General features: G+C 40.3%; 2 protein-coding genes across 5 annotated transcripts in view; both read left to right on the top strand.

Moving 5' to 3' along the window:
* Nucleotides 1–926: 926 nt before the first annotated feature.
* Nucleotides 927–15,635, top strand: maco1b (macoilin 1b). Of its 3 annotated transcripts, none has more exons than XM_079473373.1 (12): nt 964–1,220; nt 4,933–8,107; nt 8,498–8,639; nt 9,172–9,298; nt 9,981–10,104; nt 10,742–10,920; nt 11,055–11,616; nt 11,983–12,141; nt 12,225–12,407; nt 12,626–12,746; nt 12,839–13,013; nt 13,557–15,635. In XM_079473373.1, exons 2-12 carry the CDS (start codon nt 8,076–8,078, stop codon nt 13,757–13,759), a joined length of 2,007 nt encoding a protein of 668 aa, XP_079329499.1. In that variant the 5' UTR covers nt 964–1,220; nt 4,933–8,075; the 3' UTR covers nt 13,760–15,635. The 3 variants fall into 3 exon arrangements, with proteins under 3 accessions (XP_079329498.1, XP_079329499.1, XP_079329500.1); XM_079473374.1 differs by having other exon boundaries at nt 1,200–1,220; nt 8,013–8,107; XM_079473372.1 differs by lacking the exon at nt 4,933–8,107 and having other exon boundaries at nt 927–1,220.
* Nucleotides 15,636–20,668: 5,033 nt separating this feature from the next.
* The window catches only part of ldlrap1b (low density lipoprotein receptor adaptor protein 1b), a 29,369-nt gene continuing 22,368 nt past the window's right edge, over nt 20,669–27,669 (top strand). Inside the window, exons 1-2 of one of the 2 annotated variants that reach the window (XM_079472772.1) lie at nt 20,669–20,920; nt 25,437–25,518. Coding sequence is in view for 1 of the 2 variants with exons in the window: in XM_079472770.1 (XP_079328896.1) it covers nt 20,836–20,920 (85 nt within the window). In the remaining variant the exon portion in view is untranslated. The remainder of the gene's footprint in view (nt 20,921–25,436; nt 25,519–27,669) is intronic. The other variant, XM_079472770.1, reaches the window with a different exon arrangement.

Raw genomic sequence — 27,669 nt, 5'->3', positions numbered from 1 at the left:
CTCCTCTGTAAGCCAACTGGTGATTGAGCGTAGGGGCGAACAACCTGCCCACCTCACAATGTGCGCCTTGAAATAATATTAAAGCAAGAAAATGACTTTATTATTTCAACACAGTAAATATTTTGCATTAGTCATATATTTAAAATGTCGCAGTTGTCAACCCAGTTACCCTATATGACACCCCATGTGGTTTTCGCTCAAACCACAGACCTCCAGGAACACATAAACGCTTTATCCATTTGAAAGTTACTGCTTAAAAGATTTGTTCACTTTAAACTTACATTTTCTCGCCCCTGTTGTTTATGTATTTTTTCTTTAGTCGAAAATAAATGAAGGTTTTTGATGAAAACATTTCAGGACAATTCTCCTGAATTCTGCTCCCTGAACTCTTTGTAAGTGGCTTTGGAAAAAAGCGTCTGCTAAATGGCTAAATGTAAAGTAAAATGTTCTCCATATTGTGTACTTCAATGGACGGTTGAAGGTCAAAATTACAGTTTCACTGCAGATTCAAATTTAGAAATGTGTCGGACATTGTGCATTCGGGCAAATGATAATGCAAATGTTTGCATTATGTCACACGAACAAAAATAAACGCATTTGCAAATGCACTTTTTCATTTTGTCCGCAATTTCATGCCATACCATTTATGCCAAATAGCACACGACAATCACAGACGTCAGTTCTCGGCGTACGTCAAAGCGTAACGTTAAGTCCCGCCCAAGTTAATCTTATTGGTTGGTGTCCGCTACCGATTTGTCCACAAAAACAGCGATTGGTCGGCCTACAAAACATGTCAGCCGCCCCGTTTCCCTTTCTTTGGTACGGCGTCATGACGCTGCCTATTGGCTATTCGTTATGGCAATAAAAATGACAGCCGACACACGGGGTTCTCATTGGCTCAACTCGCCTGTCAGTCACACCTGTCTAGTTCAACCAATGCGCGTGTTTGTGCGTCTGCGCCGAGAGAAGGAGGAGGGTCTTCCACTCTGTCTTTTTATTTATTTCTTTGTTACCAGCGGAAAAAAAATAAGTACATCTGCATATTCTAACGAGGGACCGCCAATGTTTCCCGTCCGAATAAGACAGAACCCTGGACCATACTGTTGAAGGTATTAAAAAGCCCGATTTAAGGGGGCGAGGATGAAGCGGCGCAATGCGGACTGCAGCAAGCTCCGACGGCCCTTAAAACGGAACCGAATCACCGAGGGGATCTACGGCAGGTAACCGTTACGATCCAGACCCTCCGATACAACCGAACTAAACAAAACGCCCCGTTTTCGTTGTTTTTATCGTGTGAGATCTCGCGGCGAGGCCGTATATCATCCCTTTGAGCCAAGCTACCGTCAACAAAGCTGATTAGAGGTACACGGTCGTCTCCGTTGGAATGAATAAGCCGCCGGAGGCCTCGTCGCGAGGATCGCGTTGACGTGCAGCGATGCGCTTTAAAAGAAAGAAACCCGCGAAAGTGGGCTCGAGACCTCACCGTTAACTTCAGTAACGTTAGCTGTCAATCATCCGTTTCATTGGACTGACAGGACCGCTAGTCTGTGAGTAACCGACACAAACGCAATAGTCGATTGCGATTTGACTTCACAAAACAAGTGTAATTTCGTTTGCAAATCGTATATGTAAAAATGCGACGTATAACGCGAGCTTCATTCAAATGTTTGCTTTGTTTTTCCTCAGATGTGAAATTGTGCTAGCAAGCTAACTGTTAACGTTACTACAAGAAATGTTCCTGTTTTGGTATCTAGTGCACTTACAACATTTACAAATTACCAGTCCCGTATTATATTTCCTATTATGTATTGCTAATATATATATTTCCTAAAAAGTTTTGTTTTGGCAGCTGCAGTGGAAAAGTCGTACAGCCATATGAACAGTTAACTAACGAAGGAATAATTGTAGTGCTTATTGCTATTTTCTTTTCTTACATATTTCATCTTTAAAATCTTCTTACATTGTGTGTGTGTGTGTGTGTGTGTGTGTTTGTGTTGATGTTTGTCTGTACTGTACTGATGTGTTTGTGTGTGTGTGTGTGTGTGTTGGTGTTTGTCTGTACTGTACTGATGTGTGTGTGTGTGTGTGTGTGTGTGTGTGTGTGTGTGTGTGTGTGTGTTGGTGTTTATCTGTACTGTACTGTACTTGTGTGTGTGTGTGTGTGTTGGTGTTTGTCTGTACTGTACTGATGTGTTTGTGTGTGTGTGTGTGTTGGTGTTTGTCTGTACTGTACTGTACTGGTGTGTGTGTTGGTGTTTGTCTGTACTGTACTGATGTGTTTGTGTGTGTGTGTGTGTGTGTGTGTGTTGGTGTTTGTCTGTACTGTACTGATGTGTTTGTGTGTGTGTGTGTGTGTGTGTGTGTTGGTGTTTGTCTGTACTGTACTGTACTGGTGTGTGTGTTGTTGTTTGTCTGTACTGTACTGATGTGTTTGTGTGTGTGTGTGTGTGTGTGTGTGTGTGTGTGTTGGTGTTTGTCTGTACTGTACTGTACTGGTGTGTGTGTTGGTGTTTGTCTGTACTGTACTGATGTGTTTGTGTGTGTGTGTGTGTGTGTTGGTGTTTGTCTGTACTGTACTGATGTGTGTGTGTGTGTGTGTGTGAGTGTTGGTGTCTATCTGTACTGTACTGTACTTGTGTGTGTGTGTGTGTGTGTGTGTGTGTTGGTGTTTGTCTGTACTGTACTGATGTGTTTGTGTGTGTGTGTGTGTTGGTGTTTGTCTGTACTGTACTGTACTGGTGTGTGTGTTGGTGTTTGTCTGTACTGTACTGTACTGGTGTGTGTGTTGGTGTTTATCTGTACTGTACTGATGTGTTTGTGTGTGTGTGTGTGTGTTGGTGTTTGTCTGTACTGTACTGATGTGTTTGTGTGTGTGTGTGTGTTGGTGTTTGTCTGTACTGTACTGATGTGTTTGTGTGTGTGTGTGTGTGTGTGTGTTGGTGTTTATCTGTACTGTACTGTACTTGTGTGTGTGTGTGTGTGTGTTGGTGTTTGTCTGTACTTTACTGATGTGTTTGTGTGTGTGTGTGTGTGTGTGTGTGTTGGTGTTTGTCTGTACTGTACTGTACTGGTGTGTGTGTTGGTGTTTGTCTGTACTGTACTGATGTGTTTGTGTGTGTGTGTGTTGGTGTTTGTCTGTACTGTACTGATGTGTTTGTGTGTGTGTGTGTGTGTGTGTGTGTGTGTGTGTGTGTGTGTGTGTGTTGGTGTTTGTCTGTACTGTACTGATGTGTTTGTGTGTGTCTGTGTGTGTGTGTTGGTGTTTGTCTGTACTGTACTGATGTGTGTGTGGGTTGGTGTTTGTCTGTACTGTACTGATGTGTTTGTGTGTGTGTGTGTGTGTGTGTGTGTGTGTGTGTTGGTGTTTGTCTGTACTGTACTGATGTGTTTGTGTGTGTGTGTGTGTGTGTGTGTTGGTGTTTATCTGTACTGTACTGTACTTGTGTGTGTGTGTGTGTGTGTGTTGGTGTTTGTCTGTACTGTACTGATGTGTTTGTGTGTGTGTGTGTGTTGGTGTTTGTCTGTACTGTACTGGTGTGTGTGTGTGTGTGTTGGTGTTTGTCTGTACTGTACTGTACTGGTGTGTGTGTTGGTGTTTGTCTGTACTGTACTGATGTGTTTGTGTGTGTGTGTGTGTGTGTGTGTGTGTTGGTGTTTGTCTGTACTGTACTGATGTGTGTGTGTTGGTGTTTGTCTGTACTGTACTGATGTGTTTGTGTGTGTGTGTGTGTGTGTGTGTGTGTGTGTGTTGGTGTTTGTCTGTACTGTACTGATGTGTGTGTGCGTGTGTTGGTGTTTGTCTGTACTGTACTGATGTGTTTGTGTGTGTGTGTGTGTGTGTTGGTGTTTGTCTGTACTGTACTGATGTGTTTGTGTGTGTCTGTGTGTGTGTGTTGGTGTTTGTCTGTACTGTACTTGTGTGTGTGTGTGTGTGTTGGTGTTTGTCTGTACTGTACTGTACTGGTGTGTGTGTTGGTGTTTGTCTGTACTGTACTGATGTGTGTGTGTGTGTGTGTGTTGGTGTTTGTCTGTACTGTACTGATGTGTGTGTGTGTGTGTGTGTGTGTTGGTGTTTGTCTGTACTGTACTGATGTGTTTGTGTGTGTCTGTGTGTGTGTGTTGGTGTTTGTCTGTACTGTACTTGTGTGTGTGTGTGTGTGTGTGTTGGTGTTTGTCTGTACTGTACTGTACTGGTGTGTGTGTTGGTGTTTGTCTGTACTGTACTGATGTGTTTGTGTGTGTGTGTGTGTGTGTGTGTGTGTTGGTGTTTGTCTGTACTGTACTGATGTGTCTGTGTGTGTGTGTTGGTGTTTGTCTGTACTGTACTGTACTGTACTTGTGTGTGTGTGTGTGTGTGTGTGTGTGTGTTAGTGTTTGTCTGTACTGTACTGTACTGGTGTGTGTGTTGGTGTTTGTCTGTACTGTACTTATGTGTCTGTGTGTGTGTGTTGGTGTTTGTCTGTACTGTACTGATGTGTCTGTGTGTGTGTGTTGGTGTTTGTCTGTACTGTACTGTACTTGTGTGTGTGTGTGTGTGTTAGTGTTTGTCTGTACTGTACTGTACTGGTGTGTGTGTTGGTGTTTGTCTGTACTGTATTGTACTTGTGTGTGTGTGTGTGTGTTGGTGTTTGTCTGTACTGTACTGTACTGGTGTGTGTGTTGGTGTTTGTCTGTACTGTACTGTACTTGTGTGTGTGTGTGTGTGTTGGTGTTTGTCTGTACTGTACTGTACTGGTGTGTGTGTTGGTGTTTGTCTGTACTGTATTGATGTGTTGTCAGTGAGCATCTGAACTGTCAACCCTGTGTGCTGTTGTCTTGTGATATCACGTCATCGCTTCCATTGATTTATACATTGGCTGTTAGGATAAGCCCTATAAAGCAGAATTGAAATCTGTGTCAGATGTCAGGTTGTTGTGTGCTACTGTCTTGCAGGTCACATGAGGTCTGTTTAAAGCCGTTCATCTGTTGAGCGCTACAGGGCAGGTATATCGACTCTCAGGGTGTCCTGTGTCAAGAGAATCAAGATTAGTTGGAAATAATTACAGAGTATTTTAAGCATGTCAAAGCTGGTTTTGGGGAATCTGGAGTTTGTTGAAGAGATTGTAGTGGAACAACCGTTTAATCTACTTGCAAACTCAAAGGTAACCAGAAGAACTGTTGAAGAGACGTTTTTGAAGAATTTATTTTCTCATCCTCATTCCCTTCTACAGAACACAAAAGAGGATATTTTAAAGAATGTTGGTAACCAAACCTTGGCCCCCATTGACTTTCATTGTATGGAGACGATTACTTGGACATTTCTCAAAGTATTTTCTCTTATGTTCCACATAAAAAGTCATTCATGTTTTGAACAAAACGAGGGGTGATATATGAGATCGAACTTGGAGGAAATTGTTTTGGCCCTTAAAGGGATAGTTCGCCCGAAAATGAAAATTCTGTCATCATAGTGCTGGGCGGTATACCGCTTCATACCAATATTGTTACTATATGAAATTTTCAAATACCGCATTACCGGTGTATGTAGCTTAAACAACATGTGGAACGCGATTTCAATGGGGTCCCTTTTCACTGTTGCACTCCCTGTGACCGGACATTCACACAGAATACGTCTTTCTATATCGCGGCACTACTGTATCATAATTTTTTTCTGTATAAGCATGTGCTAAACGGTGGCAATTGGATGGTTGAGTGCGTATGCGCATGAGCGGTAACATACATATTCCTTTCGCGTTGCAATGGGAGCGTGCACCGCGCCGTTGAACAGCTGATGACTGTAACACATATGTGACGTTATATTAAATGCACTCACGAGCAAACATCATCAAAAAGCGAGCGTGTTCCCCTCATACCTGCTCAATATAAGCATATAACATGATGTGATTCTAGTTTTGAATGCTTCTCTGTATGCTATGATGAAAAATATGCGTCAGTAGAGGAAGGAGGATTGACAGCGTGGTTCGATCGATTTCCCCTTTCACATATCTAATTTAAGCCTTTGTTTTATGATAAAAAAAATATGATTTCAGGAAATTATTAAAGGGGGATTGTTTACATTGTGTAGTAACAAGTTGTTTGTGAAATTGTCACAATTTAAGGTTCTGTATTTTTACTGCAACTGTCATGCATCCTGATTCCTTCACTTCTTCATGAGTGCCACCTCTTTATAAACAGCATAATTTTGTGGGACTTACAAACCTGTGTAATACTAGTGTGGAATTTTTCTACAATATTCACTCGCCATGTTAGTAAAAAAGGTCATTTTATGTCATTCAAATGCAGTATTTCCTCTGTCAATCAGTAGAAATGTAGTGAAAAAATACAGTCATGTACCAGAAACCGGTTTAAATCTGGGAAATTATGTATATATATATAAATTTATAGTAATCATTTACTCAAGTCGTTCCAAACCGGTTTAACTTGAAGGGAGGACTATGGAGGAATATAAGCAGTTTTCATCATTGACTACCATAGTCAGAAACATTTAAATGATAGTCAAAGGTGCCCCAGAAGAACGGCTTGCTTTTCTAAATTTTGTGTTCAACAGAACAGTTATGCAATTATACATTTTTACAATATAAAGATATACAATATCTTTTCCTACTTGTGGTAGTCAGTGGTGGCCAAGAACTGTATTGGTCTTAACATCTTTCTTTTGTGGTTAACGGAAGAAAAACATTTTTACAGCTTTGGAATGACTTGAGTGTGAGTAAATGGTGAACTATCCCTTTAAGAAGCTAATGGCCAAAAAAAGCACATTGTAATCATTGCCCTATGCATAGTGATGCTTAATTTTATATGAGCAGCCAGGATATTCAGTATGTCACCCTGCCCTGTTTCCATCTATCCAGACAGTGTGATGCTGTTGCTGCCGCAGAGAGATTACGATGTTGCTTTTCTCACGCAGGGTAAATGTCTGGCAGTGCTCTGCCATTAAAGACTTCACACGTCCTTCTACTGTCAGCATCCGTTATTTTGCTTGACATTCAGCATGTTTGCCTCTTTAAATTAGTGGCTCTAGAATTCAGTTCCTATCACCACATTGTCTACATTTCAAATGTTGACATAATATTGGATATGATTTCAAGTCTGCATCTGGGAAATATGTAAATCGGTAGTCTCAAACTTTTTATTCGAACTTTGTTTAGCGTTTCTCAGCTATTTTTAAGAACAAATTAAGGCCTTACTATGTTCTATATGGTTAAATGGTTTATGAGGTCAAGAGAATAAATATGTGAACTAAATGTTGTTCCTGTACGAGCATGCAATGTGGTGGCTTATTTAAACTCAATATGAAAATGTCTTGTTCCTTGTATTGTTGTTCTCTATTTTTTCTGCACACTTTTTCATAGGAGAGCTATTCTCAAAATGTTAGAACTTATCCTGCCTTTAAAATGGTTTCTTTTCGGCTCATGATACCTAGGCTGTGTGAGCTATTGACGTAATAGATTATTTCGGAAATCCAAGTTCTAAGCATTAAGTGCACGTTTTTATTCCAGACTGGTCAAATCACATAACACAGACATCATACCTTTCTTCTTCTTGTTTCATATTTTGTTTAGCTTTGAAAATTTTAGATTCTTTGTTGTAGGTTAAATATGTACACAATGTAGAACAGTGTTTATCATGATGAATATGTACAAACTATGCAGTGATGTTTCACTTTTAGATTTTTTACGTTCTTTAGCGGGTGTTGTGGTTACAGAGGAACAAAGCTAAACTAAGCTATTGTACTGAAATGAAAGCATCAAAGCACCATTTTAATCTTAATTTTAATGGTCAACCCCATTTTACATGTATTTAATTACATCACTCGTTAATAACATCTTTGGATTCATCTATTGTGAACTTGATTGATTTTGAGTTACATTAGTAACATTTTCTCGTGTTAGATGTTTGTAATTTTTTTCATTGAGTGAACGGGACATCAGCCCACATCTACTAGTCCATTGACAGTTTGTTTGTTGTTTGTTATTGCACAATAATCAGTTCTTTCATCAAATTGCTATTAATAGTGTCTTCAGCACCTGTCGGAGCTGCAGTACACCTGTGGTCAACAAACATTCAGAGCTTGTTGGATGGATAAACAATCCTGTTGGACAGATGAGCTGTAATGTGCACTTTTGTTTGGAAACACAAAAAGGCATTTTTTTTTATTGTTTGCGTTTGTCATCTCTCATCCATATATGACCCTGGACCACAAAACAAGTCTTAAGTAGCACGGGAATATTTGTGGCAAAAGCCAACAATACATCGTGTCAGTCAAAATTATAGGTTTTAATTTTATGCCAAAGATCATTAGGATATTAAGTAAAGATTATGTTCCATGAAGATGTTTTGTAAATTTCCTACCGTAAATATATAAAAACTTTATTTTTTAAAGTGGATGCAGCAAAATTGTTAACAAAAATGGCCAAAATCACTCGCTATCTCTTATACCCCATACAACAATATCCAGGACAATAAACCACAGTGGCCGATAATCTCTCCTTTTTGTCAGCACGTTCCTGTATCTGAAGTTTCTGGTGGTCTGGGCGCTGGTGCTGTTTGCAGACTTTGTTCTGGAGTTTCGCTTCGAGTACCTCTGGCCGTTCTGGCTCTTCATACGCAGCGTTTATGACTCCTTCAGATATCAGGGCCTGGTGAGTATCATCCACACATTGGCTCTAAATAACTGAAGAGGGAAGGGAAAACATGTTTTGTTATTTACTCCCCTCTCGTGTTTGTTTACATATTATATCTGTGTAACAACAAAGGAGATCTCTTTACCATATAACAAGTGGATGGCAGGCAAGCTCCAATAAAGACCAAATAAGCACCATGAAAGTTTGTTACTTGTGCTGTGTTTTTGTCCTATAATAGCATTAAAAGACTTGGAATGATGTGTCAATGATGATACTTTTAGTAAATGCACAGAACCTGTTCTCTCTCATTTCCTTTCTAGGAAAAACATCTCTTTTGTCTATCATGAGAAAAGGGAAGTCGTATGGGTTTGTGGGTGAATAAATGATGACAGTTTTAGCTTTGTGATGTCCTCTTGAATTCTCTGCACAATAAGACAACTCTGATGTCTTACTTTACATTAGAAAAGGGATTTCAAAGATGATGAGCTTTTAAATTGACAGTAGTCCATATGAGGCTTAACACTAATGTGTGTCTCTGTGTGTGTTTTAGGCCTTCTCAGTGTTCTTTGTGTGTGTGGCGTTCACATCAGATATTATATGTCTGCTCTTCATCCCCGTGCAGTGGCTGTTCTTTGCGGCCAGCACATACGTGTGGGTGCAGTACGTGTGGCACACAGGTAAGAGCAGCGCACCTGTTTGCAAAATTTCCATCCTGCCATCATGCACCGAGGTTAACTCAGCTGTATGACAGAAAAATTCAATTTATTTTCTAAAGTCACCATGGTAACCACATGGATAAGATCGGCTTCTAAATGAAACGCTTCAATCACAGAGGCCCGCGTGTTTAGCTCCACTTGTTGGTGTGTTCATCTTTATCTCTGGTTTCTCTAGTACTCTTTGTGGAGATGGAGGAGAGTTAAACGGTCTTTACAGTTGACAGCTAATGTTGGGCTCCAATCTAAACTTCTACAGCACTTGTCCATTGGAAGACCTGTTGAGAGGGCCATTCTCATGCCGCCGTGACCTTTATTATTTTCTTTCTTCATAATGCACACAGACAGTGAGCATGCAGCTGTACTCAGGGTTATTTCTGACACTGTGACAGAGCAGCTCTGAATATTGGCATCAACAAAAGGATTTGTCACCAATGGCTTGTTCACTGCTTTGTTCAGAGCTGACACTTGTACAGGGTGAATCTCACAAAACTATGACTATATCGCAGTTTGCCTCAAACTCAAAATAACATGCAAACATGAAATGCAAAGATATATTATTTGATATATACAGTGTGCTTTTCTCACTATTGTCTGCTGATATTGTGAGCCCATGTTTTTTTTCCACTCTTTCATTTCTCTACAGAAAGAGGGGTCTGCCTCCCCACTGTGTCGCTGTGGATTCTTTTTGTTTATATTGAGGCAGCTATTAGATTTAAAGACTTGAAACACTTCCACGTGGACCTGTGTCGTCCGTTTGCAGCACACTGGTACGTGGGTTCCTCTTTACACCGGTGTCAAACACTGATGTTTATTTTAAAACCATTTCTGTACCGGTCCTACTAAAAGCATTTGTGTAACGTGTGGAGAACCACGGGATGGGTGTGTCACTAGTGAAATACGTGGCAGCGCCTGACGTGTGTTGTTATTACAATGAGTTATGATTTGTGACTAATAGCTCATAAACCTGCTGCCTTGCATTCCATGGAGCAGATCATATAACTTGTTAGATTGTATGTGTAATTGTCCAAGGACTATACATTTGTCATGCTAGAGAACACCAAACAGTTTTTTGAAACTAGGCCCATCATGATTAGATTAACATTTTGCCACATTTACTCCTAAACAAAATCAACATGATTTTGAAATACAAATTTCCATGGCTCTGTTGGATTGAATTTGTTCAAAAATGAACTGTTAACCGGTGAGTTAGTGATTCTTTTTTAAATAATTTAATAATAGAATCTGTTCATAAGAGTCTTAGTGTGTGAATCAGGCCACACTTGTAGTGTAGTTTTTTGTTGCAAATATGGTGTCGCTAACAGTTTGCATTTCTTAAATACACAAACATCATTCCTGTCATGCATTTATCAATGCAAATAATTTCTCTTGTGTTCATACGTGCAGTATTGGCTACCCCGTAGTGACGCTGGGCTTCGGTTTTAAGAGTTATGTCAGTTATAAGATGCGTTTGCGGAAACAGAAGGAAGTGCAGAAAGAAAACGAGTTTTACATGCAGCTTCTGCAGCAGGCGCTACCTCCAGAACAACAGCTCATACAGAGACAGGAGAGAGAGGCAGAGGAAGGTAAGATGGTGAAACACCATAGGGAATTAAATAAAAATAATGTATTCTTATGTCATTGCATTTAGATTGAGTAAATGACAGAAGCGTTATGATTGGCTAACCTTTTTTAAACTCTCTTTCTCTTTTACTAACAGCAACATCTAAAGGCCTGAATGACACAGACTCGCCAGCAATGGCACAGAACGGCTCAGCGGGCGGGAAAAAATCCCCACCCAACACATTACCAGAGCTGGAATACAGAGGGGAAGGACGAGGCAAGAACGAGTCCAAAAAACAACACAACCACAATCTGAACCATAACAGCATAACCAGCAGCAGCATCTTGCCGTCGGTAGACAGTAAAGCTCAGGAGATGGAGTACATGGAGAACCACGTCAACAATAAGAGACTGAGCAGCTCAGATCTGCTGGGCAGCACTGAGAACCTGCTGAAGGAGGAACACTCTTCATCTTCCTCTTCTTCCACATCATCCAACTCCAACAAAAATTACAAAAATGCCAGCGGAGGAAGCTCCTCGCCACGAGGGCACGGAACAGCCAACGGCAGCGTCCCGTCCTCCTCTGGACCCTCGTCGTCCTCGAGTAAAGGGGACAGGAAACAGAAGTGTGGAGGAGGGAAGAATTCTGCATCTCACAGAGACCCAGTGGAGAACTGCATTCCCAACAATCAGCTGAGCAAGCCTGAAGCGCTCATCAGGTTAGTGTGGCACATCACGGCTTTGTCACAAAACTTTAGCGTGCACATGGCAACTTGCAAATGATGAGGTTTGTCTCCATATTAGTTTCAGTTTTTCCCAGATCTCCTTAAGTTGACTCAAAAGTGAATTACATTGCTTTCACATTAACAGGAATAACAGCATGTGATTCTTTCATAAACCCTCCATAGGTTATTAATGTAATGAAATTGCAGCTTTTAGCGGTTTAATAATCATACTTGCCCATGGAGCAAAATTTATTTCAATTTATTAATTGAGCAAAATCTTTTTGCATTTCGGATGACACAACCCTTTGCTCTTTTTCACTTAAATCCAACTAACCCGGTGTGTGCGTGTTTGTGTTTCAGGCTGGAGCAGGACATTAAGAAGCTGAAAGCAGACCTGCAGGCAAGCAGACAGACAGAACAGGAACTGCGCAGCCAGCTGGGCTCTCTGGGCAGCTCTGAACGCAGCATACGCTCTGAGCTCGGACAGCTGCGTCAGGAGAACGAGCTGCTTCAGAATAAGTGAGATTTCCGTCTTGACAACAGAGTGCAAAGCAGACAGGGAATTGTACCTGTGTTTATGCAAACTGTTTGTGTGTGCTCAGGCTTCATAACGCTGTGCAGGCGAAGCAGAAGGATAAGCAGACGGTGGGGCAGTTGGAAAAGCGTCTGAAGGCAGAACAGGAGGCCCGGGCGGCAGCAGAGAAACTGTTAGCAGAGGAGAAGAAACGCAAGAAGCTTGAGGAGGCCACAGCTGCCCGTGCAGTCGCCCTCGCTGCTGCAACTAGGTGCATTTGCTATTTCATTCAGTTTTAATAAAAAAATATATTACATTTTTTTTTAGCTAAGACACAAATCTTTTCTTTGGTCTTTCCCTTGACAGTTGTATCCCCAGTTTTACGAGCTGTTTTACGTGTCTTCGCTATTTCCATTCTGTATCACTGCAGGATATTTCCAACTTATTCAAATGTTTCTGCATTTGATCGAGTATGTGTGTGTCTTATAGGGGTGAGTGCACTGAGTCTCTGAGGCGGAGGATTTCAGAGCTGGAGACAGAGTGTAAGAAGCTCACGCTGGACATCAAGGTGAAAGAGGATCAAATCAGAGAGCTGGAGCTCAAAGTTCAAGTGAGGAGATAATGCCCATGTTAACTCATTAGCATCTCAAACATACGCTAAATCATTGCTTTGTGCTTCCTTTTCCTTTCACACTTCTTTAGGAACTGCATAAATATAAGGAAAATGAGAAGGACACAGAGGTTCTGATGTCAGCTCTGTCTGCGATGCAGGATAAAACCCAGCACCTTGAAAACAGCCTCAGTGCTGAGACCCGGATCAAGCTGGACCTGTTCTCTGCGCTCGGAGATGCTAAGAGACAGCTGGAGATCGCACAAGGTCTTGCATCCATCTTGAAAACAAACTTCATCTTTTGTCTTTTTATTGATTTCATTTTTATAGTAATAATGTTTGGATTAAATAATAACTCAATTCCTTCATTGTTCATGTTACTCTTCCATATATTCTACAGTGGCTCAGTGTTTAACTCAAGAGTTTTTAATTTAAAGATCGGGTAACACAAGCAGTTTCTGCCGATCTCATATTAATCTTGAGTACATATACAGTTGTATTGCATACATCTTATCTTCGAAGAGTATTTAGTTTGGTAAAAATTTAGAAGAGAGATATTCAGCTGTACAATTATTTGTGGAAAATGACCAGCTGCTGGAGGCGGGCAGGGCGACGGAATTTGTGTTTTTCCGGAAATAATGATACAGCTGTATCTCTCTTTTATAAATTTGATCAAACTAAATGCAATGATACTGTATAGGTACTCACGATTAATATGAGATTGGCAGAAATTGCCTGTGATACATGATGTTTAATAAGTGGGTCTTATTAAACAAAAACACTTAAGGAGTTTCTGCTCTGTTTTCTCAGGTCAGATCCTACAGAAAGATCAGGAGATAAAAGATCTAAAGCAGAAGATAGCAGAAGTGATGGCCGTCATGCCCAGCGTGGTGTATTCAGCAGATACGGGCAGCATGACACCAGTTACGCCCCATTACTCCTCCAAGTTCATGGACACCGGTCCATCAGGACTGGACCCAAACGCGTCTGTTTACCAGCCCATGAAAAAATGAATGCTTGTTTTCCAACCACAACAGACCTCCAATCTTTCTCTCATACACACATACAGACAGACACAAACACGCACACACACACACAGTGTTCTCTGGTTGTTTTTTTTCTCCAAAGGCCCAGATTCATCTTTGGCATGTCTGTGGCTCAGATTGTTTTTTTGTCTTCTATTACTACAGCTTCTTGCCTCGGCAGAGGGGTGTTATATTGTGTGACTGTATTTGTTGTAGTAAAAAAACAAAAGACTAAAAAAGAAGGCTTTTAAGGAACATCACACGTCGAGTAGGAAACTGCTGTTTCTTTTCTCTTGTACATGTCTAGAAACCTCACAGAAGTTGGTGAGAACCCTTCACTCAGTCAAAGTCAGAGACCACTACCATTTTTCTTCTGCTTTGGAGTTCGGCCTTTTGCTTTTCCGGGGGGATGGAAGCAGGACGAGTGTAAGATCTGTAGTCCTGGGTGCTCTACACCATATCAGAGATGTTGAACTGCAAGACGATTTTTCCTCAAGAATGTCACCATCAAAGATGACAAGAATGTAATGTCGGACCATCCTTAAAAACAAAATGCACAATTCAACCAAATTGCGTGCAAATAATTTTTGATGAGTATCTCAGGATGGGACAAGCTTTGCTATTTGTTTGCTCCTCGGGGTGCAAAGCAATCAAGCCAAGCCGCTTCGCAATCGACTACACGTTGCAAACTTGCAGATGCCCCCCTAAGAAGTCCCACAACGTTATTCACAATTAACAGATAATCAGTGCCTTCATACGGGACCTCGTTGGTGTAACTGAAAGATCTCTTCCCCTCCGCCATGCCTCAACTGCATCCCCTTTGGTCACCATGGGAACAGCCAACCTTTTGCGGACACATCACCAGCCATCGTTGTGATGACTATGTTCCTTCTTACAAACCGTGCTTGTCATTTGTTTACATTTATTTATTTATCCAGCATTGCACTATTGGGCTGTTGACTTAAAGCCTGCAAGGGAATATGTTAAGTAAGAAAACGCACGGCACTCTTTTTCCCCTTCTTTTCTTATGGTGTTGACCATCTTTCAGTATCAGAAAGCTACAGCAGTGTAGTCCAGTGCCATCGATGTAGTACGGCTGTAGTTTTATTGAATGAGAAAAGTGTTTCAGACCCGTCAGGTTGGTCCAATGATTGAAGGAGGAGCGTATTATTATATTATTATTATATATATTCTGTCTCATTGGCATAGAAATACTTGGTTGTGCCACTTGATGGCACTATTGTGTTCAGAAAGTATTGCCAATTTACACACAGCCTATTAGGCTGTAGTCTAAATTTGAAAGTGTTTTCTAGGGAATATTATGATCATTGTGTAAATGGATACAGATTTAGACTAAGTATCTAAGTGTCTGCTAAACATTTAGTATTACTGGGCGAATGGAAAATATCTTGACCAAACCCAACATTTGGCTAAACCTTCCTATAGGCTACAAATTTGTGTTTGAGGTAAAAAACAGGATTTTGCCAAGCAGAGGAAGCACTTCTGAGCTCAGGCCAATTTCTTAAAATGGTCTCAATCTGGTCAGCGAGCAGTTCTGATGTGGATATTCTCAGTGGGGGGTTTCTGTGTTAGTATTCCATTTGATTTATGATGGATGGGTGGGGGGGTGATATTGTAGTGCTCCAAGATGGTCGTTGTTTTTGGTGTCTGTGTTTTTAAACTATGATGTGATGGAGGATGTGGAAAAGTTTGAGATGTCCATGTGCTTAAAACGAAAGAGGAAAAGAAAAGTTAGTTTTTTTGCCCACTGTCATTTCTCTCTCTTCTGTCTGTTTGTCAGCCAGACCTTTGGCTGCGCGCTCGGTCTCTGTGAGGTTTCAAGTAATAAAACGTTTTTTCTGGCATTTTTGTTTTGTGTGTTTTTTTATCAGTGTGAGAAAAATGCTTACAGTGGGGCAAATACGTATTTGATACTCTGCCGAATTTTCAAGTTTTCCCACTTACAAATGTTTTTTGTAATTTTCATCGTTTTTACATCTCAACTGTGAGAGATAGAATGTAAAAGAAAATCCAGAAAATCACATTGTATGATTTTTAAATAATTTATTTCCATTTTATTGCATGAAATAAGTATTTGATACAATAGAATAATCTATATTTGGGACAGAAACCTTTGTTTACAATTCAGAGGTCAGGTTTTTGGACTGTCGCTGGACAACAAGAAGTTTCAGCTCCATCCATAGATTTTCTATTGGGTTGTCTGGAGACTAGGCCACTTCAGGACCTTGAAATGCTTCTTACGGAGACGCTCCTTAGTTGCCCTGGCTGTGTGTTTGGGGTCATTGTTATGCTGGAAGACCCAGCCACGACCCATCTTCAATACTTACTGAGGGTAGGAGGTTGTTGCCCAAAATGTCATGATACATGGCCCCATCCATCCATCCTCCCCTCAATACGGTGCTGTCGTCCTGCACCCCTAAAGCATGATGTTTCCACCCCCCATGCTTTCACAGTTGGGATGGTGTTCTTGGGATTGTACTCATCCTTCTTCCTCTAAACACAGCGAGTGGAGTTTATACCAAAAAGTGATATTTTGTTCTCATCTGACCACATGACCTTCTCCCATGCCTCCTCTGGATAATCCAGATGGTCTATGGCAAACTTCAGACGGACTGAACATGTGTTGGCTTGAGCAGGGGGACCTTGCGAGCGCTGCAGGATTTTATTCCATATCGGTGTAGTCCGTTGAGACTGCCGTCCCAGCTCTCTTCAGGTCATTGATCATGTCCTCCCATGTAGTTCTAGGTTTTCTCAGGATCATTGACACACCATGAGGTGAGATCTTGCATGGAGCCCCAGTCCGGGGGATTGACAGTCATCTTGAATTTCTTCCATTTTCTATTAATTGCGCCCAACAGTTGTTGCCTTCCCACCAAGCTGTTTACCTATTGTCCTGTAGCCCATCCCAGCCTTGTGCAGGTCTACAATTTTTTTCCCTGGTGTCCGTCGACAGCTCTTTGGTCTTCCCCATAGTGGAGCGGCTGGAGTCTGATTGATTGTGTGGACAGGTGTCTTTTATACAGGTAACAAGTTCAAACAGGTTCCATTAATACAGGTAATGAGTGGGGGACAGGAGGGCTTCTTAAAGCCAACCAACAGGTCTGTGGGAGCCAGAATTCTTGCTGGTTGGTAGGTGATGAAATACTTATTTCATGCAAAAAAAGGGAAATTAATTATTTAAATATCATACAATGTGATTTTCTGGATTTTATATCTCATGATTGAGGTGTCCCTACGATGAAAATTACAAATCTCTCCATTCTTTGTAAGTGGGAAAACCTGAAAAATCAGCAGTGTATCAAATACTTATTTGCCCCTCTCTAAAAGAAACCAGATTTTACATTATAGGCACCAAAGAGACACATTATCACCGAAATTCACATTTTTCTGAAATGATTGTGTGTGCTTACAATAAAGACACAGCATAAAAAATGACATGCTAAAACTACAAACATTAGATGAAAGTAACAAAATAAGGAGCTAAGAAGAGGATAAATATACAAAAATATTAAAGAATGTAAATAAAAATGGACTGAAATATAGACTATTAAAATAAACATATACTTATATTTTGAGCAGAAGCACGTGAAAGGATTAAAAAACACTGGATGTATAGACAGATCTTTCATCGGAGGCATATGCCTGGCCGAAGTCCGCTTCTTTATAACAATTTATTTTATATTAACATTCATTTATATTCATATTTTATTGTATATTAATTGTACTGTACAATTCATATTGTGTGTTAATGTTGGATTTAAATTGTATTGAATTAAATTAAAACTACAAAACAGTAATTGATATCTTGCAGAGGATATATACAGTTAAATATCCGTCATTTTATAACATTCGCTTACTAGCACTAGTATTAGAAGCGTGGTTGCAATCAAATCATTACATCTCTGAACTAAAGGCTGCAGGCTGCTCTGGAGATCCATGCACAATAAAAATAAACTTGAAATTTGGACTTCATGTATAACTCAGGCTGGTTGTTTAACTCGACATCTAAAATATCCTGATCTTAACTTTTATGTTCAGTTTATGTAACTCAAGACATTCAAGTAAGATTGCATTCCAATTGGCTATAACTTAACTTAATGTTGCCATAGATTTATGCAAGTGTGCCTTGAACTTACCTATCATGGAAATTATTTACATGCTTTTACATACCGTGCACCTGTATTTACATATCATGTGATCTGTCTTTGTTGCCATATGTATAGTTTTATCTCTACCAAGTTACAATTGAAAGTGGATCTAAAATCCAGGTGTTCATTTAGCATTTATTTTGTGTTTAATATAGAATGTATACTTGTGTTATTGTGTATAATGTAAATGTTTTAAGTTTTATTTTATTATTTTTATTACACCTTCAATGGTTTTCCCATCTCAGATATTCCAATCATTCAATACATTCAATGTGCTGCCTGCATCTCTTATGCATAAGAGGTTAATAAGCGCATGCATAAATAAGCAGTGCATTCATATTAAACACATATTCCTATTTATAACCACGCTGATGGACAAATAATTCACTTCTCTACATGAGAATCTTCAGGACATGTACCATAACCTCACTCTTCACATATCTTGATATGATGTGTACATACAGCAGCTACACTGTAAAAAATGATGGTAACAGTAGTACACAAAATACATTCAATTATATTTTGAATGCAATATTCCATGAATTAATCAAAGTACATTATATAAGCACATGTCAAATGATAAACTTAAAAAAACCAAGAAGAAATACTTATTCGAGCGTTGGAGTTCTTGATCTTTTTAAACTTAAGTTTAACATTATTGTTTACAACATATGTGATAACATATTGTTCTGACAGGTGCGCCAACCGTACTTGCGTTAACATTTGGGCGGTCTTAGTCAAATCACACCATGAACTGACGTAGATTTGTGGGGTTGTGGCCACACGAGGCGTTTCACTCAGGTCTGGGTGAGCATTCGCTTTTAGAAAGAATGCATCTTTTGTTCAGACACTTTAATATTTGCCACATTACATGTCTAATACATGCATAGGCAACTTATAACACACCAAAGACACAGAAAAACACGTATTCGCGTCATATGACGCCTAATAGTTGTATCAAGATCCCATAGACATTTGCTCTCATTTACATATGGATGCATTAATAACCTACAGTATCTGTGTTTATTATGCCACATACGTTCCAGTCATGCAGGATGAACTGGGCTTTATGGATGCTTATGCTTTTGTATTGCCTACCTAAAGGAACTTCATGCATTGGGCAAAACACGATTATACACTTTTGCACCAATGGGCCCCTTTTTATGCTCTTGGCTCCACAAACCCGAAACCAGCCCACCCCACATCTATGTCACATCCTCGCCAAGGAATGCTGAACTTCTGGATTTTTCTTTTTACTACTCACCTGATCCGAGTGACGGCGCATTACATCATACACCAATTCTTCCTCGCATATTTCTGTGTGACGTTTTCTGTGTGACGATGTGGAACTAAACAATCTTTGGTGGCTCACTGTGGTGGTCAGGAGAACCTGATGTTCCTGTCTCTATCTGCCCCTCAGGGAGCAGTACATTTAGGTGGGACCCTTAAACTCACAAGAGCCCGACTGACAAACAGCTTGCCATTTCCCTTTATTGACTTTCTTTCAGCTTTTCGTTGTGAGGTGATGGGCTGTCACAGTAAAAGCATGCGAGTGAGTTTAGACCAGTGTTTCTCAAAGTGTGGGGCGGTCCGCACTGATGGGGAACAAAGACATGACAAGTGGGGCGCGACAGATGGGTGGACATTTGTCATCTCTATTATTTACTTTATTATTGACCATACGCTCAAAACTTAAAATGACTTAAAACAATATCAGATCGCAAAGAAAAGAAAACTGGAGATTCGGCACACGCAGAGAAAACCAAGACACACAGTGAACCTTATTACATTCAGTCATTTTTTTTAGCAGACGCTTTTTTATCTAAAGCGTTTACCATTTTGTTTTTGGCTATTGGGGACAGGCTCCTGGCCTACAAGACCACCACCGGGTCTGCACCATCGTATCTCCACTCGCTAATGCAGAACTATGTTCCTGCCAGATCACTGCGGTCTGCAAAGGAACAACGACTAGTGGTACCATCCCAAAAAGGAAAAAAGTCACTCTCCCGTACCTTCTCTGGATCTGTTCCACATTGGTGGAATGATCTACCAGCTGCTACAAGATCAGCAGACTCGGTTGCCATCTTTAAAAAACGCCTAAAAACGCATCTCTTCCGTCAACACGTCGCTGATTGATTTTTCCTAACTCTCTTCCCTTTCCTTCTTAAAAAAAACAACAACTTACTAACCTCACTATTCTTAGCTTTGTATTTAATGCACTAGTTTGATGCACTTATGTATTTTGTTGCCTATGTTGTTATAATTGCTTCCAATGTTTCCTCATCTATAAGTCCCTTTGGATAAAAGCGTCTGTCAAATTACTAAATGGAAAATGTAAATGTAGGTGGGGTTCGCACCCCTTCCTTACCCCCAAAGTTTCAAAGTCAGGCACTGGCCCCAAAAGTAAACCGATGCAAAGCCATTCTTAAAATGTCTAAATGCATTGAAGACCATGTGGGACATGAGAACAAATGATGGGCTATTTGTGCTTAAATCTTATTTTGCAGAAATACTATGAATCTATTATTATATAAGGTGAAAAGATTACATATAAATACTTATATTTAGATAAAGGATAATGTTTCAATGTTGGTATGTATTTGCTTCCCTCCTAATGCAACTCAACACACTGTTCTTATTCAAACATGTTACGCATCCGTTCTGTTGGAGCCCCGCCCACTCGCGGCTAGCGTCATGACGAAATATTATCCGCTTCATTTACATACTCGATCCCGCCCTGCGCGGCGAGAACGTTAATACATCCACCCGGGATCGTCCGCTAAAAAGGAGGAATATCGCAGGCTTCCAGAAAAGTTTTCCTGCCGTGAGAGGATCGGGCTCGCGGACGACCGCGCCCTCAGGATTACACGTTGTTTTATATCATCGACATAGATTATGGACGCGTTGAAATCAGCCGGGCGCGCGATCATTCGCAGTCCCAGTCTGGCGAAACAGTCGTGGATCTCTGGAAGACATAAAAGTAAGTTTCCAGCTGTCAGTTTGTTTGAAAGCACCGTGGAAGTTCTCGCTTATAACTGTTGATTTGTTATGTGTGTAAGTAAGTAAGTTTAGTCTTTGATAGCAGACGTTTGCACTCGATTCACGCTTTCTGCTTTGCCATATAACTCGAAATACTGAGGAAATACCCTTATGAAAATGCCCCGTATGGTGTTGTCGTGTTTATTATTATTCACACATTTATTAACAGTCGTATTTCCATAATTGTACTACAAATACCATTGTAGTACGTATTGAGAGACTTCGGGGTTTGGGGTTACTGTAGTTTTACGACTAATGCCATATGGTTTACTAAGGTTACTGTGGTAAAAATTCTCGTAATGCTGCGTTCACACCAAACGCGAATAAAGCGGTGAGCGCGAGTGATTTACATGTGGCGCGAATTGAGCGTTCGCGTGATGCGCGCGAGTTGAAAAATCTGAACTTTGGCGAAAATTTCAGATTTAGCTGAAAATGTTAACCAATCAGCTTGCTCTTGTAGTCCCGTGATTATGACATTGCGAGCAGAGGCACAACAATGAAGGACTGCATCCGAAGGATCTGATGGACCCAGACACGGCGCAGAATGAGTCTACGTCGTTCTTCAGCCTTCCGTAGCACATAATGCTCAGCTACCCTCTCAACAAAATCCATGTCAGGCATTACGCAACGAGACTGGAGCCGCCTGGCAGAAGCTCCTCTGTGATGCAACTTCGCGTCTGTAATGAAGCGAATTTCTCGCGCGAGTGAACTCAAGATGTTCAAGCGTCCAACTACACAGGCATAGCGTGATTTAGCACGTTTGGTGTGAACACTCTATTATGCGCGAGGGATTTACATGTGGTGCGAATCGCACAAATTGAGCGTTCGCATGATTCGCGCGAGTTGAAAAATCTAAATTTTGGCGGAAATTCGCCCGGCGTTAACCAATCAGGAGCTTGCTCTTGTAGGGCCGTGATTATGACATAGCGAGCGGAGGCAGAAATCCGAAACAAAGTGAAGGACTGCGCCTCCGAAGGATCCGATGGACCCAGACACGGTGTCGAACGAGTCTACGTCGTTCTTCAGCCTTCCGTAGCACATGATGCGCAGCTACCCTCTCAACAAAATCCATGTCAGCCATTTCGCAACGGGACTGGAGCCGCCTGGCAGAAGCTCCTCATGTGCTGCGAATTTGCTTCTGTAATGAAGCGAATTGTATGCGCGAATGATGCGAGTAAAATCAAAATGTAAAAACCTTCCAACTACACGCGAATAGCATGAATAACCACGTTTGGTGTGAACACTTTTTAAGAGTAACGTTAGATAGATCTCTCAGCGTCTGTCATTTGGCACGAGATCAAACGAAAGCGCATCTTTCTGATTGTACGTTTTTTTTACTTAATTTCAAATATGATACATGCACATAATATCAGGGAAAGAAGTCTTCTTATGTCATAGACAGTGAACAATAATAAGATCAAATCTTGGGTTTGCGTACATAGATCTGTCATTGTGATTTATTTTATCTTGAGGATACAGTCATATTTGTAAATAAAACATCATAATGTTTCTAAAACGTGCAGTTTTTGTTGTTTACTCTGATTGTAACATTGTAACGTAGTGACGTCTGTCCACACGCAAAAGTATTTTCACATCCAAGAGCCTTCCTGTCAGTCGTAGACGTACATAGATAGCAAATCATATTTTTTATGGTTTGTATTTCCCTCACACATCACGTTCATATTCAGATCATCACATTACAGAGCGTTACAGATCGATGATCTCTTCTTTGGTCTTCTTGAAGTTCTCTCCACAGTGCTTCAGTCAGGTCAAGTCAGGTCTATAGGCTATGCTAGGCTAGGCAATCCATTTCAGGTGTGAGCATGGATTTGCTTTATTTGGTAAAAGGAATGGTTCGTGTAGGGAGTCCCTGGTGTGTTCTCGACCCCAATTAAACCCTTTAACAGAGTCAACTGATGTTAGTGAGAGTCTCTAGAGTTTTGGCTGCTTGTCTCGGTCTCACAGGATCCAGTGGCGTCTTTGATCTCGGATGATCTACAGACAGCAGGCATCTCAAGAGTTCAGTCCATCTGATGCACTGTAGCTGGTTTTGATGGAGAGACCCTTTACAAACACGCCTAGCTGTCAGGTCATTGCCATCGTACCGTGATGTTTGGGTTCTGTGGAGACCAGTGCTGTTTTAATATCACATCATCATACTGAGACCAAACCGGACACGATGAAGCACTTGTTAGCTTCAAAGGGTGTGTTTGCACTTACTGTGAAATAGTCACTTTCGGAAATGTACAAGGTGGTTTTACGGTGACCTCTGATATATCAGAAATTCAAGAAAAACGTGCACTTCATGAAAGTGAAGCGATGTCACGATCATTTTATCTATATAATTAAGTTTTATTCGGTTAAAGTTTGTTCATAAGCAATTCTAACTGTTTTATGGCATTTTCTCTTAATGAAAACAACTGTTATATCTACTTCTCCTTTAAGATTTAAGAGATTTAAGAACTCTCCATCATCGCATGTGAGTTGAGATGCTATGCTTTGCTGTTTTAACACATATGTGGCTTTGTGGTTGGGTCGGATATATTATTAACTGCTCATTCTTCAACAGCAGCCACTTTGCAAAGCCTACATTAAATTGTGACACAGCCCATGGAAATCTAATGTCAATTACATGATCACATACAGATATTATATTGATCACGTAGCGTAAACATTATCGATACCAAGTTCAACTTTTCGAATGTTCGAATTGCTTCCCTTATGGGTTCTGTCAGTTGTTGTACTTGTGACTATTAAGGAACAAGAGTGGTTTGCATTGGAGCGTTGTGTGCTGAGAAACTGTTTTGGAATCAAACACAAAACACACAAACAGTGACTAATGCGACCTTAAAGACTTTCTGCAAAGTTCCTAGTCAGATCTTCAGATGTCGTAATTACAATATGATCATGCGTGTGGTTTTGGTGTGAATGAAGCAGACACGTTGGGCAACTTCATATTTCTCTCACTTTTTCGCTTCCTGTCAAGCAAAAGGAATGATGTGCAAAGTATTGTGAGGGTGTTTACAGAGAGGCTTATTGGGAGACACTAAAGAAGCTGAGATCTTTGTTAGTCTACATCATTCCAGACATTCAGACACTTTTGATGGGATGCTTTTTATTTCTAATGGAAAATGCTCTTCACCCATCGCCCTGTGGAAAACATTCACATTTCTCTATAAGCTTATAGTTTTTCCTCATGACATTATTCTTTAACATTTACTCTTCAGCTGTGAGTGTACCATGCATATAGTAATAAACAAAGTAATAGAGCACTATGTTTTTTCTACATGTTTGATCCTGTCATAACAGGAAATGCCACCACAGTACTCTCGGTGTAATGTCACTGTTACATTACATCCACACTAATCTGATACATTTAAAACCCTTTTGTCCACATAGTAGCATTCAGAAAAGTTTTCCAAAAGTCTACGCGGCAGTACTAAACACGCTGACGTAGACAAAAGCGTACAAGATACAAAGATGCATTCTTAGATGAAAATGTATCGGTCTGAACAAGGCCTTTGTCTTGAGAGTTCAGTTGAATGTAAGTTACTTCAGAATGCTGCGATTTGTTTGACCTCTGTTGATGCTTTTCTAGGCTTAACATGCAGAAATTCAGTTATTGAACAACCTGACATTTGTTGAACTTCTAAATCCAGCGACCACCATTATTCATTTATTCGTCCGCTAGACCTGCCATTTAACCTAATGTTTTCCAAAAAAAACATTTTGTTTCCGATCAATTCTATATGAAATTTGGAAGCTTATTAATTGAAGATTTGTAAGATTCATTCAAAAGAACCTACTAACAGGATATTCAGTATCCAATGTTGGTTTTGGTTACCAAATGATTGGGTGGAGTAACTTTGTGGCCCTGAAGGACTAAAATTACTGTTTCCATTTCACCAGTGTTCTCGTGTAGACTCTGGAGCTCCTGCAGGGGCGTGCCGTGTGATGGTGCGTGTCAGGTCATGCAGAAGGTCTGAGCTGAAGCTGCCAGTGTGTAATGGAGATTGCTTCCATCAACGCTTTTATTTACAAGCCAGGTTTACCCCCTCAGACATCTTTAATAGCGTTGCCATTCACATGCATGCCTCATTTTCACTATTTAAACTGTGTGAGAGAGAGTCCAGAGATTTAAAGCAGATCGGGGTCAGTATGAGATAAGAAAGTGGTTTAGTGAGGAACACTGATGGACATTGAAACGGCATTGGCAAATTGAAATGAGTATTTTACCGTCAAAAGGAAAATTCTGTCATCGTTTACACGCCCTCTTGTCATTTCAAGCCGGTATGACTTTCTTTCTTACGCAGAACACAAAGAAGATATCTTGAAGAATGTTGTTAACAGCCCCCATTCGCTTGCATTGGTTTTGTGTCCATACAATAGACGTGAATGGGGGGCTGCGATGTTCTGTTACCAACATTTTTCTAAATATCTTCTTCTGTGTTCTGCAGAAGAAAGAAAGTCATACAGGCTTGAAATGACAAGAGGATGAGTGAATGATGCCGGAACTTTCCTTTTGAAGGTTAACATACAGTAAGTGGTGTTACATTTACAATATATTTGTGATGATTTTAATGGCAACTTGTGATGATTTTGAATTTGTGATGATTTAGTTTTTATGCTTTAGTACTTTAATGCAAGTTTTTCAGAAAAAGTGAAGTTTTTTGTACTAGATGATTTCTCTTAAGTATGAATGTGTACAGGCGATTGTTATACTAACATATATTTTTTGCTTTGTGTCAAGAAGGATTTCTCTAGAGCTGTGTGCTAATCTGCTAATCTGTCGCTCATAAAATGATCGTTGATCGTGTCTTCTGTATCCTGTGTAACGTGTGTGTGTGTGTGTGCAGGCGTGTAACCTCAAGCTAAATGCATCACCTCTGAGCCCTTCAAATCTCTTCAAAGCTCATTGTTACTGATGGAGCCTTTATTTAAACACACATCTGCAGATTCTCATGGCTTGATTCTCACAAATTGAAGTCAACAGAACAAACTTTACTGCTGTAATACATCATATATTTTCCAATTAAACAGAATATTTAACCAGAAAACATTTGATCTACATGGATCCCTTTATACCCAGCTTCCGCTGGTAGAACTACATGGCCTTGGTGACAGACTGAAAAGCTGTTTCAGATGCAAAGCGGATGATTAAAGTTTAATGACGTCCAACTCTGAACTTATCGAATGAGAAGTGATCAAAGCCGATGTAAGATGAAGACAAACGCACAGGCTCGGGTTGCTGTGTTGTCCGTAAGCAGACTACAGTGAACTATTTTTCTCGATGGAAGGAAAGTTTATTCCTCTATTAAATTATTTATTGAAACTAGCTGTTTTTTAAAAGCTGTTTTTCTAGCTAGAAACCAACTGGTAATACCTAGCCTCCATTTATGTTCAATATCACACATAATTTGTCGCACCGATAAGATAAAAACCAAAGAAACATCAGTTAACGTATTTTATTTATTAATACCAATCCGTGAATGAGAAGTCCAGCACACAACTATGCGTACGTGTGCTTATCCGGCTGTGTCAGGCGAACATCTTTCTCCTCCTCCATCCATCCTCTTATCTCCCGGCTGAATAATGCCTCCATTCTCCTGCTTCATTCTTTCTCTGTCATCTGTTCTGCTCCCGTTCACACAGAGATATCCCAGCAGTCTGTTTGTCTGAAACCGAATCAGGTTCATTTTCCCCGTGGAGAAATTGAACTTGAAAGATCACATGTTAGTGTAATCTCAGTTTCACGAAAGCAATGATATTTTAAAGAATTCTAGTTCTAGTATGTACTTCCCATAATCCCGTATCGGATCTCACTGTTGTTATGGGAACAGGACTTTGTGTTAGTACATCATTTAAATATGGCATGTACATAATATAACATATTTTTTATCGCAATTTGTTTTCATGCTAAGTCATTTAAGAACAATCTTGTCAAAGCAAACATCTCATAAGATTCTTATTTTAGTTTACAATGTGATTGGTTTGGTTTATTATTGCAAATTGTAAACGTAGATGTAATCCGTGATTGGTTTTCAGAAGTGACTGATCTAAAACCCTCTCTGCAGAAATGACCTTTTTAAGATTTAAAATGCATTAAATGGTCTGAGATCAGCGGTCTGTCTCCAAAGCCAGCGCGCACCTGTCATGAAACTGCCGGGTCCTGGTGCGAATGCGCTTGCGTTCGCATGACAAATTCAGCAGTCGCTTGGGCTCAGAGTCAGTGAAGCAAAACCTGACACAGAATGTTGCTCTCTGGGACTCTTTTGAATAGTCATGTGGCTTGTTGCTGTAGTTTTCGATGAGAAACTCTGAGGTCACGTGAGGCGGATGCGGTGTGTACAGATGCAGCACTGATTCTCTATCAATGAGCTCTTACACAGCAGTGAGTCACAGCTGTCAAGATGAGCTTGTCACGTTTATTTTTCATCTAAAACTCAAATGATATTACAGGTTATTTTTCAGGTTCAGGTTTTAACAAACATCCAGTTATTGAATTTTAATATGTACATGTTTACAATTCCTGTACATGATAATTTAATGTACGAAGCAGTGAATGTCTATCGCATTTTGTCCGTCGTCATAATGCACACCAGTACCTGCTTTTGAGTAATCTGATCAGCCTCATTTTCTTCTATTTTTAGTTTCATTTCAGAATTAAGAAAATGTTTCGCAGGAAGGTTA

This window comes from Barbatula barbatula (genome assembly GCF_947034865.1).
Source record: "Barbatula barbatula genome assembly, chromosome: 14".
NCBI lineage: Eukaryota > Metazoa > Chordata > Actinopteri > Cypriniformes > Nemacheilidae > Barbatula > Barbatula barbatula.
This window is presented reverse-complemented; position numbering and strand designations above follow the sequence as displayed.

Coding starts and splice junctions, on each gene's coding strand:
- maco1b (XM_079473372.1), top strand. CDS start 1,141: ATGAAGCGGCGCAATGCGGACTGCAGCAAGCTCCGACGGCCCTTAAAA. Junction 8,640..9,171: donor CCTTCAGATATCAGGGCCTG/GTGAGTATCATC, acceptor TGTGTGTTTTAG/GCCTTCTCAGTGTTCTTTGT. Junction 11,617..11,982: donor AAGCCTGAAGCGCTCATCAG/GTTAGTGTGGCA, acceptor TTTGTGTTTCAG/GCTGGAGCAGGACATTAAGA.